This window comes from Choloepus didactylus, chromosome 23 (assembly GCF_015220235.1).
Source record: "Choloepus didactylus isolate mChoDid1 chromosome 23, mChoDid1.pri, whole genome shotgun sequence".
NCBI classification, from domain to species: Eukaryota; Metazoa; Chordata; class Mammalia; order Pilosa; family Megalonychidae; genus Choloepus; species Choloepus didactylus.
Genome location: NC_051329.1, coordinates 12921392 through 12938437, shown reverse-complemented (window position 1 = coordinate 12938437; position 17046 = coordinate 12921392). Strand labels below are relative to the sequence as shown.

General features: G+C 45.6%; 1 protein-coding gene across 1 annotated transcript in view; it reads left to right on the top strand.

Moving 5' to 3' along the window:
- The window catches only part of SLC8B1 (solute carrier family 8 member B1), a 119250-nt gene that overhangs the window by 23967 nt on the left and 78237 nt on the right, over nucleotides 1-17046 (top strand). Inside the window, exons 4-11 of the mRNA XM_037817278.1 lie at nucleotides 9910-10062; nucleotides 10153-10205; nucleotides 10325-10382; nucleotides 10505-10610; nucleotides 10686-10853; nucleotides 11647-11754; nucleotides 13863-13922; nucleotides 14175-14305. Of these exons, the coding sequence (XP_037673206.1) occupies nucleotides 9910-10062; nucleotides 10153-10205; nucleotides 10325-10382; nucleotides 10505-10610; nucleotides 10686-10853; nucleotides 11647-11754; nucleotides 13863-13922; nucleotides 14175-14305 (837 nt within the window). The remainder of the gene's footprint in view (nucleotides 1-9909; nucleotides 10063-10152; nucleotides 10206-10324; nucleotides 10383-10504; nucleotides 10611-10685; nucleotides 10854-11646; nucleotides 11755-13862; nucleotides 13923-14174; nucleotides 14306-17046) is intronic.

The window sequence follows — 17046 nt, the reverse complement described above, 5'->3', positions numbered from 1 at the left end:
TTTCTTTAACTTTCCCTTCTTTTTTAAATCAACTGTATGAAAAAAAAAGTTGAAAACAAACATCCAATAAAAGAACATTTCAAAGAGACCATAACAAGGGAGTAAGAAAAAGACAACTAACCTAAGATAACTGCTTAACTTCCAACATGTTCCTACTTTACCCCAAGAAAGTTACATAATATAGCAACATTTCTGTGAACTTGTTCCTACTATATCCATCGGAAATTAACAGACCATAGTCATTTCTGGGCATCCCCAGAACGTTAAATAGCTTATCTGTTCTTCTTGGATTATTGTTCCCCCTTCCTTAATTGCTCTCTACTGCTAGTTCCCCTACATTCTACATTATAAACCATTAGTTTTACATTTTTCAAAGTTCACATTAGTGGTAGCATATAATATTTCTCTTTTTGTGCCTGGCTTATTTCGCTCAGCATTATGTCTTCAAGGTTCATCCATGTTGTCATATATTTCACGAGATCGTTCCTTCTTACTGCCGCGTAGTATTCCATCGTGTGTATATACCACATTTTATTTATCCACTCATCTGTTGAAGGACATTTGGGTTGTTTCCATCTCTTGGCAATTGTGAATAATGCTGCTATGAACATTGGCGTGCAGATATCTGTTCGTGTCACTGCTTTCCGATCTTCCGGGTATATACCGAGAAGTGCAATCGCTGGGTTGAATGGTAGCTTTATATCTAGTTTTCTAAGGAACTGCCAGACTGACTTCCAGAGTGGCTGAACCATTATACAGTCCCACCAACAATGAATAAGAGTTCCAATTTCTCCACATCCCCTCCAGCATTTGTAGTTTCCTGTTTGTTTAATGGCAGCCATTCTAACCGGTGTTAGATGGTATCTCATTGTGGTCTTAATTTGCATCTCTCTAATAGCTAGTGAAGCTGAACATTTTTTCATGTGTTTCTTGGCCATTTGTATTTCCTCTTCAGAGAACTGTCTTTTCATATCTTTTGCCCATTTTATAATTGGGCTGCCTGTACTATTGTCATTGAGTTGTAGGATTTCTTTGTATATGCAAGATATCAGTCTTTTGTCAGATACATGGTTTCCAAAAATTTTTTCCCATTGAGTTGGCTGCCTCTTTACCTTTTTGAGAAATTCCTTTGAGGTGCAGAAACTTCTAAGCTTGATGAGTTCCCATTTATCTATTTTCTCTTTTGTTGCTTGTGCTTTGGGTGTAAAGTCTAGGAAGTGGCCGCCTAATACAAGGTCTTGAAGATGTTTTCCTACATTATGTTCTAGGAGTTTTATGGTACTTTCTTTTATATTGAGATCTTTGGTCCATTTTGAGTTAATTTTTGTGTAGGGGGTGAGGTAGGGGTCCTCTTTCATTCTTTTGGATATGGATATCCAACTCTCCCAGCCCCATTTGTTGAAAAGACCATTATGGCTCAGTTCAGTGACTTTGGGGGCCTTATCAAAGATCAGTCGGCCATAGATCTGAGGGTCTATCTCTGAATTCTCAATTCGATTCCATTGATCTATATGTCTATCTTTGGGCCAGTACCATGCTGTTTTGGCAACTGTGGCTTTATAATAAGCTTCAAAGTCAGGGAGTGTAAGTCCTCCCACTTCGTTTTTCTTTTTTAGAGTGTCTTTAGCAATTCGAGGCATCTTCCCTTTCCAAATAAATTTGATAACTAGCTTTTCCAAGTCTGCAAAGTAGGTTGTTGGAATTTTGATTGGGATTGCATTGAATCTGTAGATGAGTTTGGGTAGAATTGACATCTTAATGACATTTAGTCTTCCTATCCATGAACATGGAATATTTTTCCATCTTTTAAGGTCCCCTTCTATTTCTTTTAGTAGAGTTATGTAGTTTTCTTTGTATAGGTCTTTTACATCTTTGGTTAAGTTTATTCCTAGGTACTTGATTTTTTTAGTTGCTATTGAAAATGGTATCTTTTTCTTGAGTGTCTCTTCAGTTTGTTCATTTCTAGCATATAGAAACATTACTGACTTATGTGCATTAATCTTGTATCCCGCTACTTTGCTAAATTTGTTTATTAGCTCTAGTAGGTGTATCGTTGATTTCTCAGGGTTTTCTAGATATAAGATCATATCATCTGCAAATAATGACAGTTTTACTTCTTCTTTTCCAATTTGGATGCCTTTTATTTCTTTGTCTTGCCGGATTGCCCTGGCTAGCACTTCCAGCACAATGTTGAATAACAGTGGTGACAGCGGGCATCCTTGTCTTGTTCCTGATCTTAGAGGGAAGGCTTTCAGTCTCTCACCATTGAGTACTATGCTGGCTGTGGGTTTTTCATATATGCTCTTTATCATGTTGAGGAAGTTTCCTTCAATTCCTACCTTTTGAAGTGTTTTTATCAAAAATGGATGTTGGATTTTGTCAAATGCTTTTTCAGCATCTATTGAGATGATCAATTGATTTTTCCCTTTCGAGTTTTTAATGTGTTGTAATACATTGATTGTTTTTCTTATGTTGAACCATCCTTGCATGCCTGGAATGAACCCCACTTGGTCATGGTGTATGATTTTTTTAATGTGTCTTTGGATTCGATTTGCAAGTATTTTGTTGAGGATTTTTGCATCTATATTCATTAGGGAGATTGGCCGGTAGTTTTCCTTTTTTGTAGCATCTTTGCCTGGTTTTGGTATTAGATTGATGTTAGCCTCATAAAATGAGTTAGGTAGTGTTCCATTTTTTTCAATGTTTTGAAAGAGTTTGAGTAAGATTGGTGTCAGTTCTTTCTGGAAAGTTTGGTAGAATTCCCCTGTGAAGCCATCTGGCCCTGGGCATTTATTTGTGGGAAGATTTTTGATGACTGATTGGATCTCTTTGCTTGTGATGGGTTGGTTGAGGTCTTCTATTTCTTCTCTGGTCAGTCTAGGTTGTTCATATGTTTCCAGGAAATTGTCCATTTCCTCTACATTATCCAGTTTGTTGCCATACAGTTGCTCATAGTATCCTCTTATAATTTTTTTAATTTCTTCAGGATCTGCAGTTATGTCACCTTTTTCATTCATTATTTTGTTTATATGTGTCTTCTCTCTTTTTGATTTTGTCAGTCTAGCTAGGGGCTTGTCAATCTTGTTGATCGTCTCAAAGAACCAACTTTTGGTGATATTTATCCTCTCTATTGTTTTTTTGTTCTCTATGTCATTTATTTCTGCTTTAATCCTTGTTATTTCTTTTCTTGTACTTGGTTTAGGATTGGTTTGCTGTTCATTTTCTAGCTTCTTCAGTTGATCCATTAGTTCTTTGATTTTGGCTCTTTCTTCCTTTTTAATATATGCGTTTAGTGCTATAAATTTCCCCCTTAGCACTGCTTTTGCTGCATCCCATAGGTTTTGGTATGTTGTGTTCTCATTTTCATTCGTCTCTATATATTTAGCAATTTCTCTTGCTATTTCTTCTTTAACCCACTGATTGTTTAGGAGTGTGTTGTTTAACCTCCAGGTATTTGTGAATTTTCTAAGTCTCTGATGGTTATTGACTTCTAATTGTATTCCATTGTGGTCAGAGAATGTGCTTTGAATAATTTCAATCTTTTTAAATTTATTGAGGCTTGTTTTATGTCCCAGCATATGATCTATTCTGGAGAAAGTTCCATGAGCACTAGAAAAGTATGTGTATCCTGGTGATTTGGGATGTAATGTCCTGTATATGTCTGTTAAATCTAATTCATTTATCAGATTGTTTAGGTTTTCAATTTCCTTATTGGTCTTCTGTCTGGTTGATCTATCTATAGGAGAGAGTGATGTGTTAAAGTCTCCCACAATTATTGTGGAAACATCAATTGCTTCCTTTAGTTTTGCCAGTGTTTCTCTCATGTATTTTGTGGCACCTTGATTGGGTGCATAGACATTTACGATTGTTATTTCTTCTTGTTGAATTGCCCCTTTTATTAGTATGTAGTGGCCTTCTTTGTCTCTCAAAACATCCCTGCATTTGAAGTCTATTTTATCTGAGATTAATATTGCTACACCTGCTTTCTTTTGACTGTAGCTTGCATGAAATATTTTTTCCATCCTTTCACTTTCAGTTTCTTTGTGTCCCTGTGTCTAAGATGAGTCTCTTGTATGCAACATATAGATGGTTCATTTTTTTTGATCCATTCTGCGAATCTATATCTTTTAATTGGGGAGTTTAATCCATTTACATTCAACGTTAAAACCGTGAAGGCATTTCTTGAATCGGCCATCTTATCCTTTGGTTTATGTTTGCCATATTTTTCCCCTCTCTCTATTAATATCCTTTATTGTACCCATACTGAATCTCTTTAGTACTGAACCTTTCTCCAAGTCTCTCTGTCCTGTCTTTGTTTCTCTGTCTGTAGGGCTCCCTTTAGTATCTCCAGTAGGGCAGGTCTCTTGTTAGCAAATTCTCTCAGCATTTGTTTGTCTGTGAAAAATTTAAGCTCTCCCTCAAATTTGAAGGAGAGCTTTGCTGGATAAAGTATTTTGGCTGGAAATTTTTCTCAGAATTTTAAATATATCGTGCCACTGCCTTCTCGCCTCCATGGTGGCTGCTGAGTAGTCACTACTTAGTCTTATGCTGTTTCCTTTGTATGTGGTGAATTGCTTTTCTCTTGCTGCTTTCAGAACTTGCTCCTTCTCTTCTGTGTTTGACAGTGTGATCAGTATATGTCTCGGAGTGGGTTTATTTGGATTTATTCTATTTGGAGTTCGCTGAGCATTTATGATTTGTGTATTTATGTTGTTTTGAAGATTTGGGAAGTTTTCCCCAACAATTTCTTTGAATACTCTTCCTAGACCTTTACCCTTTTCTTCCCCTTCTGGGACACCAATGAGTCTTATATTTGGACGTTTCATATTATCTATCATATCCCTGAGGTCCATTTCGATTTTTTTCAATTTTTTTTCCCCATTCTTTCTTTTATGCTTTCATTTTCCATTCTGTCATCTTCCAGGTCACTGATTCGTTGTTCAACTTCCTCTAGTCTTGTACTATGAGTGTCCAGAATCTTTTTAATTTGGTCAACAGTTTCTTTAATTTCCATAAGATCATCCATTTTTTTATTTAGTCTTGCAATGTCTTCTTTATGCTCTTCGAGGGTCTTCTTGATTTCCTTCATATCCCGTACTATGGTCTCATTGTTCATCTTTAGTTCTTTGAGTAGCTGCTCTAGGTGCTGTGTCTCTTCTGGTCTTTTGATTTGGGTGCTTGGGCTTGGGTTATCCATATCGTCTGGTTTTTTCATATGCTTTATAATTTTCTGTTGTTTTTGGCCTCGTGGCATTTGCTGAACTTGATAGGGTTCTTTTAGGGTTTGTAGACCTATTGAAGTCCTTATCTCTAATTTATCAGATCTACAGCTTCATGGAGTACACTTTCTCTAACTAACCAGCAGGTGGCGTCCGCGAGCCACCTGTTCTCCACAAGCCAGTTCTCCCCTGCTTAGCCTTTTTGGTGAGTGGGGGAGTGAGTCTTGTGGGGCCCAATTGGTGTACCAAGCTTGCATGTGTAGTTGGTGTTGCCTGCCCTGTATGTGGGGTGTGTTTCTGGGCAGTCGGGGAGGGGGGGTGGCCCTAACAATCAAATCTCCCTGATGATCCTAGAGTTTTAAAGCTGCTGCAATAGTCTAATCCTTCAGTTCAGTCCTGCCACAGTTTGTCTCTGCCACTGACCCACAAGTCTTTGGTATTGGCGTATGGCTCCTGAGACTTGCAAGTGGACCCCTCTTCCAGGCCGTGCACCCCGGGTCCTCTGTTGAGGGATGACTGTGCTATGTCACAGGTGAGTGCCGTCCCCCCAGGGCAGTTCTGGGCTGCTGGGCTGTGTAGGGAGGCTCCCAGTCTGCTCAAATGATGGCTGAATGGGGCTTTGTTAATTCACACTGCTCCACCTTCCCAGCTCTGGGACAATCAGCTGAGGTTGCAGGGAAGGCTAATGTCCACGCCCAGTTTTGTGGTGTGTGCCTGTTATTTGAAGCACTTCCGTCACACTGGGTTGTCTGGGGCAGTTCTGGGCTATGGGGCTGGCAATGGGCAGGAGTGTTTCCTGTCCACCAGGATGATGGCTGTGAGCGGACACCCCCCTTTTCTTGGGAAGTTGTGGTGTTTAGTGAATTTTCTCAGCCACTGGATTATTGCCTTTTGTCTCAGAGCTCTCTTAGTTCTGCTCTTGACTTGACGTGCCCAAATTGCAATTCTTTGAAGCTTTCTGTATTGGGCTTCTTAGAGTAATTGTTTTAGAAAAAGAAAAAAGGATTTAAAAAAAAAAACAAAAAAAAAACGGCCCTCCTCAGAGATCTAATGGGTTATTGAAATGCTAAGAGACAAAGCAACCAGGGCCATTAAGGAAAGGTCCACAGGGCAGAGAGATCAGCTTTTCTTCGGGATTTGCATATGCGCCTCAAGGCCTGAGCTCCGCCCTTCCCCTTTCTGTGTTCACCAGAACTCCAAAAATCCTCTGCTTTTATTTTGGAGTTTTTCGTGTTATTTTTTTTTTTTCTATGCCTGTCTCCTCTCAGCTGGGCTGGCAGCTCTCAGATTCTCTGGTGTCTGGTCTCAGTCTATCTATGGTTGGAGTATGGATCAGTAGAATGAGTTTCAGAGAAGGGCTACCACTGCAGTTCTCCCTTCTCCTTCCCGGAGCTGGCAGCCCCTCCTCCCACGGGACCGAGCCTGGCAGGGAGGGGCGCGGGTCCCCTGGCCGCAAAAACTCACAGATTTCGCTGATCTCAGCAGTTCGACATTTTCTTGAGTGTTGTATGAAGTATGCCCAAAGACAGATTGCTCTGTGGTGTCCAGTCCACGCAGTTCCTGGCTTTTTACCTACTTTCCTGGAGGAGTAACTAAAACTTACAGCTCACCAGTCTGCCATCTTGCCCCGCCTCCTCTCGCCTTATCTTAAATCATACTGAGGCCAGATAATTTTACAGAAATAAACCTTTTTCTCATAGGCTTGTAATTAAAATCCATCCAACTTTTCAAAATACAGTCGAAAGGACTACATTGAGGAATGCTATTGGAAATAGAATTTCCCATTGTAAAAAAATTTTTTGGAATCAGTAACCAGTTAGGAATGCTTGACCAATACAAATGCGGTAAGACACCAATTAATAAACTTAAATGCTTAACATTTACAATATGATTAGTAACACACCAGTTAATAACTAGACTAAATACACCAATTAACAATTCAACAGGCATTATTATATCTAACACATCAATTAACAATTAAACAAGCATTAAACACTTACTATACCTGGGTAACATACCGGTTAACAGTTAAACAGGCCTACTTAATTTCATTAAATACCAATTAATTGTTGGATGACTTATTTTTTTTCAAGAGTATACCAGAAGACACATTTGAGGCAGAGTCCTTAAACCCTGTACAGAATGGTACCCAGAAAACAGAAGTAGAGGGCAGAGCACGAGGATCGTCCTGGAAATGAGACCCAGGCCTCCAACCTAGGTCTAGGGGACTCGAACGGCCATACTAACTCTCCGGTCCATTTTTACCTTGATGACTCAGTCACACAGTCAGATGTCCGGTACTTGAAACCATTTCTCTCCTTGAAGCTTTTCAAGGCGCCAAGGGTCTGGAGTGCCAGCAGGACAGAGAAAAACCCGGTTGCCGAGCCTTTGGACTAAATACAGTCCAGTGGCTGCAAAAGGCTTGGCTACTGCGCTTACCTGTCATACTGGGCCCCAGAGACTTGGGTATCGTCCCATCTGGGTCGCCAGATTGTTACCGGACCAAGGCGGTGGATTCTTTTGCCCGATGCTCTCAAATGACCAATTCCTGAGACACTGGACTTTCAAAGAGAGAAAGAGTTTTATTGCTAGGTGTGAAGTAGGAGAACAAATGGCCTATCAGTCCAAAATCTGTCTCCCCGAACAGCAGAAGTTCTGATAGTTTTACAGCATCAAAAGATGGGCAGGTTCTACGTGGGACCTGACTCTCAGGGGTGTAAATCTCCCTGGCAACGCAGGACATGATTCCTGGGGATGGATTTGGACCCAGCATTGTGGGATTGAGAACATCTTCTTGACCAAAAGTGGGGTGTGAAATGAAATGAAATAAAGCTTCAGTGGCTGAGAGATTTCAAATGGAGCTGAGAGGTCACTCTGGTGGACATTCTTATGCTCTGTATAGATAGCACTTTTTAGGTTTTACTATATTGCAATAGCTAGAAGTAAATACCTGAAACTACCAAACTCCAACCCAGTAGCCTTGACTCTTGAAGACGATTGTATAACAATGTAGATTACAAGGGGTGACAGTCTGATGGTGAAAACCCTGTGGATCGCACTCCTTTATCCAGTGGATGGATGGATGAGGAGAAAAATGGAGACAAAACCTAAATGAAAAATAGGGTGGGATGGGGTGGTGGTGAACGGGGTGTTTTTTTTATTTTTTTATTTTCATTTTTTATTCTGAGTCTTTCTGGTGTAAGGAAAGTGTTCAAAAATAGATTGGGGTGATGAATGCACAACTACAGGATGGTACTGTGAGCAGTTGATTGTACACCATGGATGATTGTATGGTATGTGAATATATCTCAATAAAACTGAATTGGAAAAAAAAAAAAAAGATGGGCAGATTCTAGGATAATGAGGACAGTGACCCTAGATGATGATATTAGAAGTGATCTAACTGTTGAGCATGCACAGGTTGATTACACAGTTTGTCACAGAACGTAGGTAAGAAAACTGCAACCTTAATACGATGATGGGCGTAATTTTTAGTATTATAATGAGGTGTTAGTGACTTGTAGGGTAAAGTCTAAGCTGCTGTACCTGTCAGGCAGGCACATTTTGGTTAGATCCAGCTTCACTTATCAAGATAACTTTGGACTTGGGGTGGATTAGTTCTGGGCTGACTGAAGACCCTTCATTAATAAGCATTAGGGGGTGTCTTTAGTGATCATAAGATTTTGAAGTAAAAAAAACTGGGTAAATGAGTACGAGTGAAGGTTAGTCACAAGGTTTTCACAATCACGAGGGCATAAGATAAAGGTTAGACAGTCATTATCAGAGATCAAGGCAGCTTGATTACAATTCAGCTTTCAGGTGTTTCCCTCTGTCTGCTCTAATATACCAGATAGTAAAATGGAATATCTATATAATTCAGTAATCATAATCAGTCCTTAAATCCTAACTTCTCGGTTACACTGTGAAGTGGTAAAAGCAAATTGTAGAAACGAGATTTAGAGTAGATCCATTTCTGTAAAGGAAAAGGAACTGTATAATTGGGTGTACATACAAATATAATTCAACTGAGAAATGTCTGTAAAGATATGCTTCAAACTGCTCACAGTGGGATCTGTGGAGAAAGGATTGTGGAAGGCAGAGATGAGAAGGGGCATTTAGAAATCTTTATATATAGTTCCAGTTTTTGGGGAAAGAAACATATTCATGAATCACTTGTATTAATTCCAAACTCAAGTTTTTTGTGATTTTTTTTTTTAAAAGGCCAACGCCCAGAAGCGGCAGTGGGTGGGGCAGATGGTGGAGCATGTTCTAGACGGGTTGGAGGTTCTAGGTTTATCCTCCCGAGGGGAACAGCAGGAAGGACACCTGGAGGACAGGGCAGTGAGGAGCCCTGAATGCCCCGTTAGGGCGTCTGGGCTTAATCCTTGGGGCGAGGGGAGTTGCAGAAGGACCTGTGAAGCATTAGCGTGGAGGGGGTCTCTGCCCCAGCCCTGGCTCTGCCGCTTCCCTGCTCTGAGACCTTGGGTGGCTGAGCTGACTTCTCCACACCCTCTTCCCTCATCTGCAACTAGGCGTGGCCCGGTACCCAGTGAGCGCCCAGTACGCGCTCCAAGGTGCAGTGCGGGGTTGGCGCTGGCGGGGCTGGGGGCTGCGAGACGGGGTGTGGGTGGTGGTCTTCCCCCGCTCCATGGGCCTGTTACACCGACGCCCCCTCCGTGCTTTCTTGCAGTGCCGAGACGTGTGCACCCTGAACGTCTCCGACCGCTGCAGCTTCGTCCGCACAAACCCCAACTGCCGCAGCGACGGGGGGTACCTGGACTATCTGGACGGCGTCTTCTGCCACTTCCCCCCCGGCCTCCTCCCCCTGGCCGTCACCCTCTACGTGAGGCCCTGCCCCGGGGCGCCTGGCGAGGGGGGCACTGGGGGCCCAGGCCGGCCTTCAACCCTGCCTCCCTCTCCCGCCCCCCACCAGGCCGTCTGGCTGCTCTACCTGTTTCTCATTCTGGGCGTCACCGCGGCCAAGTTGTGAGTTTGGCCTTGGGGTTGCCCCAGCTGGCAGGTGGGGAGACTGAGTCCCAGAGCTTGACATTCGGAGGTTGGGGCTGACCACTGGCGAGCACCGACTGCGTGCTTCTTCTCTGTAGTTTCTGCCCCAACTTGTCAGCCATCTCCACCTCCCTGAAACTCTCCCACAACGTGGCAGTATCCTTTTGTCCAGGGGCTGGCGCTCGGGAGGGAGCGAGGGCAGCACGGGGGGGAGGCTGGGGGACAGGGAGGGGGCTCAGGGCCCAGGGCAGACCCTCCTTGACATGCCCCCACCCCATGGCGTCACCTTCCTGGCGTTTGGGAACGGCGCGCCCGACATCTTCAGTGCCCTGGTGGCCTTCTCGGACCCGCGCACGGCCGGCCTGGCCCTGGGAGCGCTGTTTGGTGAGTGTGTCCCTGGCGGGGCGGGGTAGCTGGGGGGCACAGTGGGGGTGCTGAGCCGGGGCGTTCCCCCTCCAGGAGCGGGCGTCCTGGTCACCACGGTGGTGGCCGGTGGCATTGCCATCCTGCGGTCCTTCACGGCTGCCTCCAGGCCCTTCCTCAGGGACATCGTGTTCTACATGGTGGCCGTGTTCCTGACCTTCACCGCACTCTACCTCGGCAGGGTCACGCTGGCGTGGGCGCTGGGTGAGCAGCTGACGGGTGGGAGATGTGGGGACGGCTGGAGGCAGAGGGTGGCGACTGGGCGGCCAGCAGGGGCAGTGCTGGGGCTCCTGTGATCCAGGTGACAGAGACCTATCTTCAGCTGGCCGGAGCCAGAAAGGGAACCTGTGGTTGAGAGAACCAAGGGGGCAGGGGCCGAGCCGGGGGTGATGGTCACAGTTTGCAACAAACAGCATGGCCAGGAGGCTGGCTGCCACCGTCAGGGGCTCCATAGCAAAGGCTTTCGGGAACCGACAGGGAGTGCCACGATGCCGAGACCCCCAGGGGCCAGCAAACGTTACTGCAGGGGCTAGGGGCCTGGTCCCAGGGCCCATGAGCCACAGCCACGGAGGGTCCTAGGCCCTGGCGGAGAGACACTTCTGCAGCAGGGAAGGAGTGGGGAGGAAATACCCCGTCTCCTCTGCCTTCTGATTTCCTGCTGGGCCTCTGTAGGCTGAACCCCACTGCAGCCAAGATGCTGGTGATCAGCCCCTCAGGACCCAGAGCATGACACAACCCTTGAATGGGGCCCTGGAGGCCGCTGTCTGTGCCCGGCAGCATTGGCTCCTTTATTATTGGATTGTGAGGGAGTGAGGAGGAGGAGGAGAGGCCAAGGAAGGCAGGTGGGGGTGGACCCAGGGTACTGACCCTTTACCTATCTTTATTGGGCTGACCCAACCAAGGTAGCCACTGCTAACCCACACCAGCACAGCAGCCTCACTCTCTGTGCCCTGCCGCAAGGACGCCACTTGGTGATGGCGTGCACCCTTGTCTGCAGGTTACCTGGGCTTCTATGTGTTTTATGTGGTCACCGTGGTTCTCTGTACCTGGATCTACCAGTGGCAGCGGAGAAAGTCCCTGGTATGTTCCATGCCAGGCACTCCAGGTAAGGTTCTGAATCGAGTCTGCAAGATGATCAGTGGGGACTGGGACCCTCTGTGCCCCTCACTGCTGCCTTCTTTCCTTGAGGCCATTCCCATGGGCCCTGCCAAGCCCACCTCCTTAACTTCTTTCCACTCTCTCTACTCATTCTGTCGAAGGTCCTGCCATCACGCTTTCCCTTCCAGTGAAGCCTCCTCAGCCCCTGCTTCTCTAAGTTGATTAGTTTTTGTTGCCAGGGTGATCTTTGTAAAGGGTGTCTATGCTGATAGCCTGTAATGGGGTGAAATCCAAACACACCTGCACACACACCCAAATACATAAACCACACATACAAACCACACACATACACAAGTACACAAATACATACACCACAGACACAAACCACACAAATATGCAAACACACACAAATACATTTACCGTGGACACAAACCACACATACACAAACACACATATCCAAATGCACAATTACACGCATCACATACATAAACACATACACAAACTCATATATATACAAATACATACACCATACACACACACACACACAATTTATTGTATAATTACTGCTAGTCATTATGTATCATTTTATTCATTCCTTTTGATGCTACTTTGAGCCAGAGATTATCATCCCCCTTTATGGATGAGGAAACAGATTCAGGAAGATCAAGTCCTCCCAAGTCCAGAAGGCTGGAGAGGGGCAGAGGTGGGACTCGAACCCTGGTCTCCCGTGCCCCAAAGGCCACCCTGTTTATGCACTGTGCCAGAGGTCGCAACTGGGAACCTGCAGACCACCTCTTATATACACAAGTGTTGTCTAGGTTTTTGTTTTGTTTTGTTTTGACAAGCATATTTTAAAAAATCAGGCCAACAGTTAAAATGGAAAGATGTGATTTAAAAAACCCCTAAAATTTGGCTTCTCTTGAAAAACTGGCAGCTCTGGTCCCCCTGGGCCTCTGTCCCCACCTGCATGATGGCTAGAGCTGAGGGGAGCTGCCCCCTTAGAGTGAGGTGTGGTTCTCGAGTATACCCCAGGCCCCACCACTCTCTCGTCCCCTGCTCCCTGCCTCGCTATGATAGTGAGCTGGCTGGAGACCCGGTGAAGTGAGGAAACCGGAGTCCGGTCCCATGACTGATCCGGCCCGTCAGTGTCTGAGCCTGCACTTGATGTTTTGCCATCCGTGATGGACCTTGGCTTTATTCTGCAGATTGGTTTCATGACCCCATTCCCCAAATTCCATGTCCCAGCCATGCAGAACTACCCCTTTGTCCCTGGACATGCCAGACTCGGACTTTCTCTGGGCCTTTGTGTGTGCTGTCCCGTCTTCCTGCTCTGCCTTTCTTTCTGAAAAACTCAAGGACTTGGCACAGAGGGGGCTCTAAAGAGAACCACCACATGTCCCCTCTGTGTCTCACAGCTTCTTGAATTCCCTCCAGCACAGCCTTTATCACTCCGTCCTGTTATTAATTTATGTCTGTCTGTTGGATTGTGGGCCTCCAAAGGGCAGGACCATGTCTTGTTTCCTCTCATATCCCTGGGGCCTTGGCAGAAAGCAGATGCCAGATGACTCCTCCTACAGGAAGCCTTCCATGATCTATGTTTCCCTCCCTTCTTTGCCAACTGAGCTTCCAGAGTTCAACACACATCACCCTTGTGCTGCCTTGTAGACCCATCATAGCTTATCAGGCTAGAACAGAAGGGGAAACTGAGGCCTGGAGAGGGGCCCGAGGTCACACAGACACAGAATTCTGGCCAGAATTTGTGGAGGGCCATTTTCCTATTTAGCCACTCTTTATAGGATCCAGGACCTGCAAACATACTAGAGGATACCTGGAGAAGAAAAATATTACGTGTTCCAAATTCTGAAAAGTAAAAACCTGAAGTAAATCTCAGTTTAAATAATATCCTCAAATACCTTTATCATTAAATGTAGCTTTATAACTACATCAATAAATTTGAAACTGCTTTGTAAGACAGACTTTCCTACTCCGTAAGAACTCCCGAGCACACATGATGATTGCTGAGAAATCTAAAATAAGAGGGCCTGGGGCCTGCACCCTTGAAACATGTAGGCAGACAGGGTCTGGGCTCCCGGTAACCACCCCCTTTTCCTACAGAGGTACTCTCGGATTCTGAGGAGGATCAGGTGTCTTCTAACACCAACAGCTATGACTACGGTGAGTCCAGTGCCCGGTGTCCACATGGGACGGGGGGTGCCAGGCAGGGCTGGGTGGAGAGATGAGGCCATCCAGGGCCTCGGCCCCGGGGTGAAGCCATGAACCAGCCCCACCTCCCGCTGCCCCTTGGCTGAGCTGGGTTCCACTGCCTCTGCAAGGGATGGGGTCAGGAGGGCTGGTGGGAGGGAGGGAGAGGGTTTCCTGGAGCCCAGGCAGCTACAGGTGCTGCCCCTGTCCTGCCCACACGCACAGGTGATGAGTACCGGCCCCTGCTCCTCTGCCCGGAGTCCACAGCTGAGATCCTGGTGCAGGCCCTCAACCCGCTGGATTACAGGAAGTGGAGAAGCAAATCTGCATACTGGAGGGTCCTCAAGGTGTTCAAGGTACAATGGGGTATCCTGGAGCTGGGCTCATGGCACCCTGATCTGGGGCCTGGGGAAACTGAGTCACAGAGCCAACCTAAAGTCTGACCCGTCTGGAGAAAGGAGAGCGTCTGTGCAAGGAAAGAGAGGAGGAGGGCACTAGCCCTGACTGGATGAGGGTGGGGAACTGGGGCTGGGGTGACTGAGGTGACAGAGCCGCTCAAGGGGAGTTAAAATGAGAACAGAAGGGCTTGGCAGGCTTGACTAAGATGGGTGACGGAAGATGCTCCAGGATGCCTTCCCCCAACAGAATCTTTGAACAATTAGCAAAAACGGCAGAGCCATTGCCTCAGAAATCCAGAAAACAGTTAAAGGATTACAGATATAGGGTGAGTGTCCAGTCAAGAAAACGTGGCTTTAACAAATGATAAAGAAGATTGTGACACCCTTGCTGACCCCTTCTCCACCCCCCCCCCACCCCCCGGCTCAGTGTGGAACCGGCCTGAGCCCCCGCTGTGTCCCTGGCCCTGTTCTGGAGGTAGCAGAATAATTATGCGCATATCGGGGTGCCTGTGAGTTGGCGTTAGTGGCGCCTTGAGAGACTGAACCAGGAAACTCCTCTCTAGCTTGCTTTCTGAGAAGTTGCCCTGTAGGCATAAGCTGCTTGCTGACAGCTAAAGCAGTGTAAGAAACAATTTAGTTGAGAGTAGTGTTGTAGTTTGCTAATGCTGCCAGAATGCAAAACACCAGAAATGGATTGGCTTTTATAAAAGGGGGTTTATTTGGTTACACAGTTACAGTCTTAAGGCCAAAGTGTACAAGGTAACGCATCAACAATCGGGTACCTTCACTGGAGGAAAACCTCTGTTAGTTGGGAAGGCACATGGCTGGCGTCTGCTCTGGAGTTCTGGTTTCAAAATGGCTTTCTCCCAGGACGTTCCTCTCTAGGCTGCAGTTCCTCAAAAATGTCACTCTTAGTTTCTCTTGGGGTGTTTGTCTTCTCTTAGATTCTCCAGAGCAAGAGTCTGCTTTCAGTGGCCGTCTTCAAACTGTCTCTCATCTGCAGCTCCTCTCTCAGCTCCTGGGTGTTCTTCAGAGTGTCCCTCTTGGCTGTAGCAAGCTCACTCCTTCTATCTGAGCTTATATAGGGCTCCAGTGAACTAATCAAGGCCCGTGCTGAATCGGTGGGGCCACGCCTCCATGGAAACTATCAAATTAGAGTTATCACCTACAGTTGAGTGGGGCTCATTTCCATGGAAACAACCTAATCCAAACCTTCCAACTTAATTCCCGCTAATACGTCTGTCCCCACAGGATTGCATCAAAGATAATGGTGTTTTGGGGGACATAATGCATTCAAACTGGCACATGTAGCTTGGGACAGGATCAACTGCTTTAAGTCATACAATAGAGCACCCCAGGGGCTGGGGGTGCGGGTGGGGAGTCTGTTTCATAGAACGTACGTAAACGGGCTTTCCTGAGGCCGTGGGCAAGCACAGGCCCAGGACAAGGTGCAGGTGCAGAAGAGACAGAGAACACACTGATAGGAGAGCTCAGCTCCAAAGGATAGCACCAGCCAGCACAGAGCAGTTTGTGTAGATCCTGAAAGGCTTTTTTTACATTGGTTGGTTTTTCTTAGCTCCTGGCTTCAAGGATATTGCTGTCATAGCACTAGCTGAATAGAAACTTAAGGAACTGATAGCTCAGTGACTCACTCCCAGAGTTGGCACTCAAAAATATTAAAGTGTACAGTGTGCAACAAAAGATTATAAGACAAAGAAACAGGAAATGATGACCCATCCAAAGGAAGAAGATAATTTAGAAACCATCAGTGAAGACCAGACATTAGACATACTGAACAAAAACTTAAAAAAAAATAAAAGGATCCTCAGTGGAAAAACTTAAGGGTATCAGGAAAACAATGAAGGAACAATATGAGAATCTCAAAAAGGAGAAATTTTAAAAAGGTACCAACAATTGCTGGAGTTGGAGAGAGCAGTGACTGAAATGAGAAATTCCCTAGAGGGCTTCACCAGCGGAAGAAAGAATGTGTGAGCTCAGACGAGGCAGTTGAAATGATTCAGGCTAAGGAGCTGTCACGGCCCAAGACGACTTTTGCAGCCACAGACTAAAGAAAGCACTGGATGCATTCTGAGACATGAGCTTTTATTTGGGGGCTCACCTTCAGGGTGGGAAATCGGTCACATTGCCCTGAATTCAGGAGCTGCTCTGAGTGGCGGCAGGTTCAGAGCTCAATGTGAAGATTCTCTGCAAAAGCGGGGTGGTTTATAAGGGTTAGGATGAAGACATTCAAATGGGTATGAGAGGAGCAGGGGTATTGTGATGTAGGGAGGGATCGATTGTAGTCAGCAGGGAAGAGGGGAGGATTATAGATTATTATAGATAATAGCAATTATCTACAATGATAGATAATAATATAGATTATTATAGATAATAGTACCTCAGGGAATTTCAGGGAGGAGGTAGTTTCTTGAGGGATTTTACAAGGAGAGGAGGTCAAACCTTGCTTGTCCTAGGTCAAGCAAGCTGTTATGTGCCGTCTTCAGGCCCTTGGGGAAGGCCCTGCTCCCAGGGCTCCCACAGTGCACCCCCATGCAGTGTTTTGCGTTGACCATAGGACAGACATTGCATCCATAATTCACAACAGCAATACAAGTAAACCGGTACATATGGGTAGTAATCCTATTAACAAGTGGTGCCATGGCCAAGTTAAAGAATTAAACCATTTGGACAAAGGATCA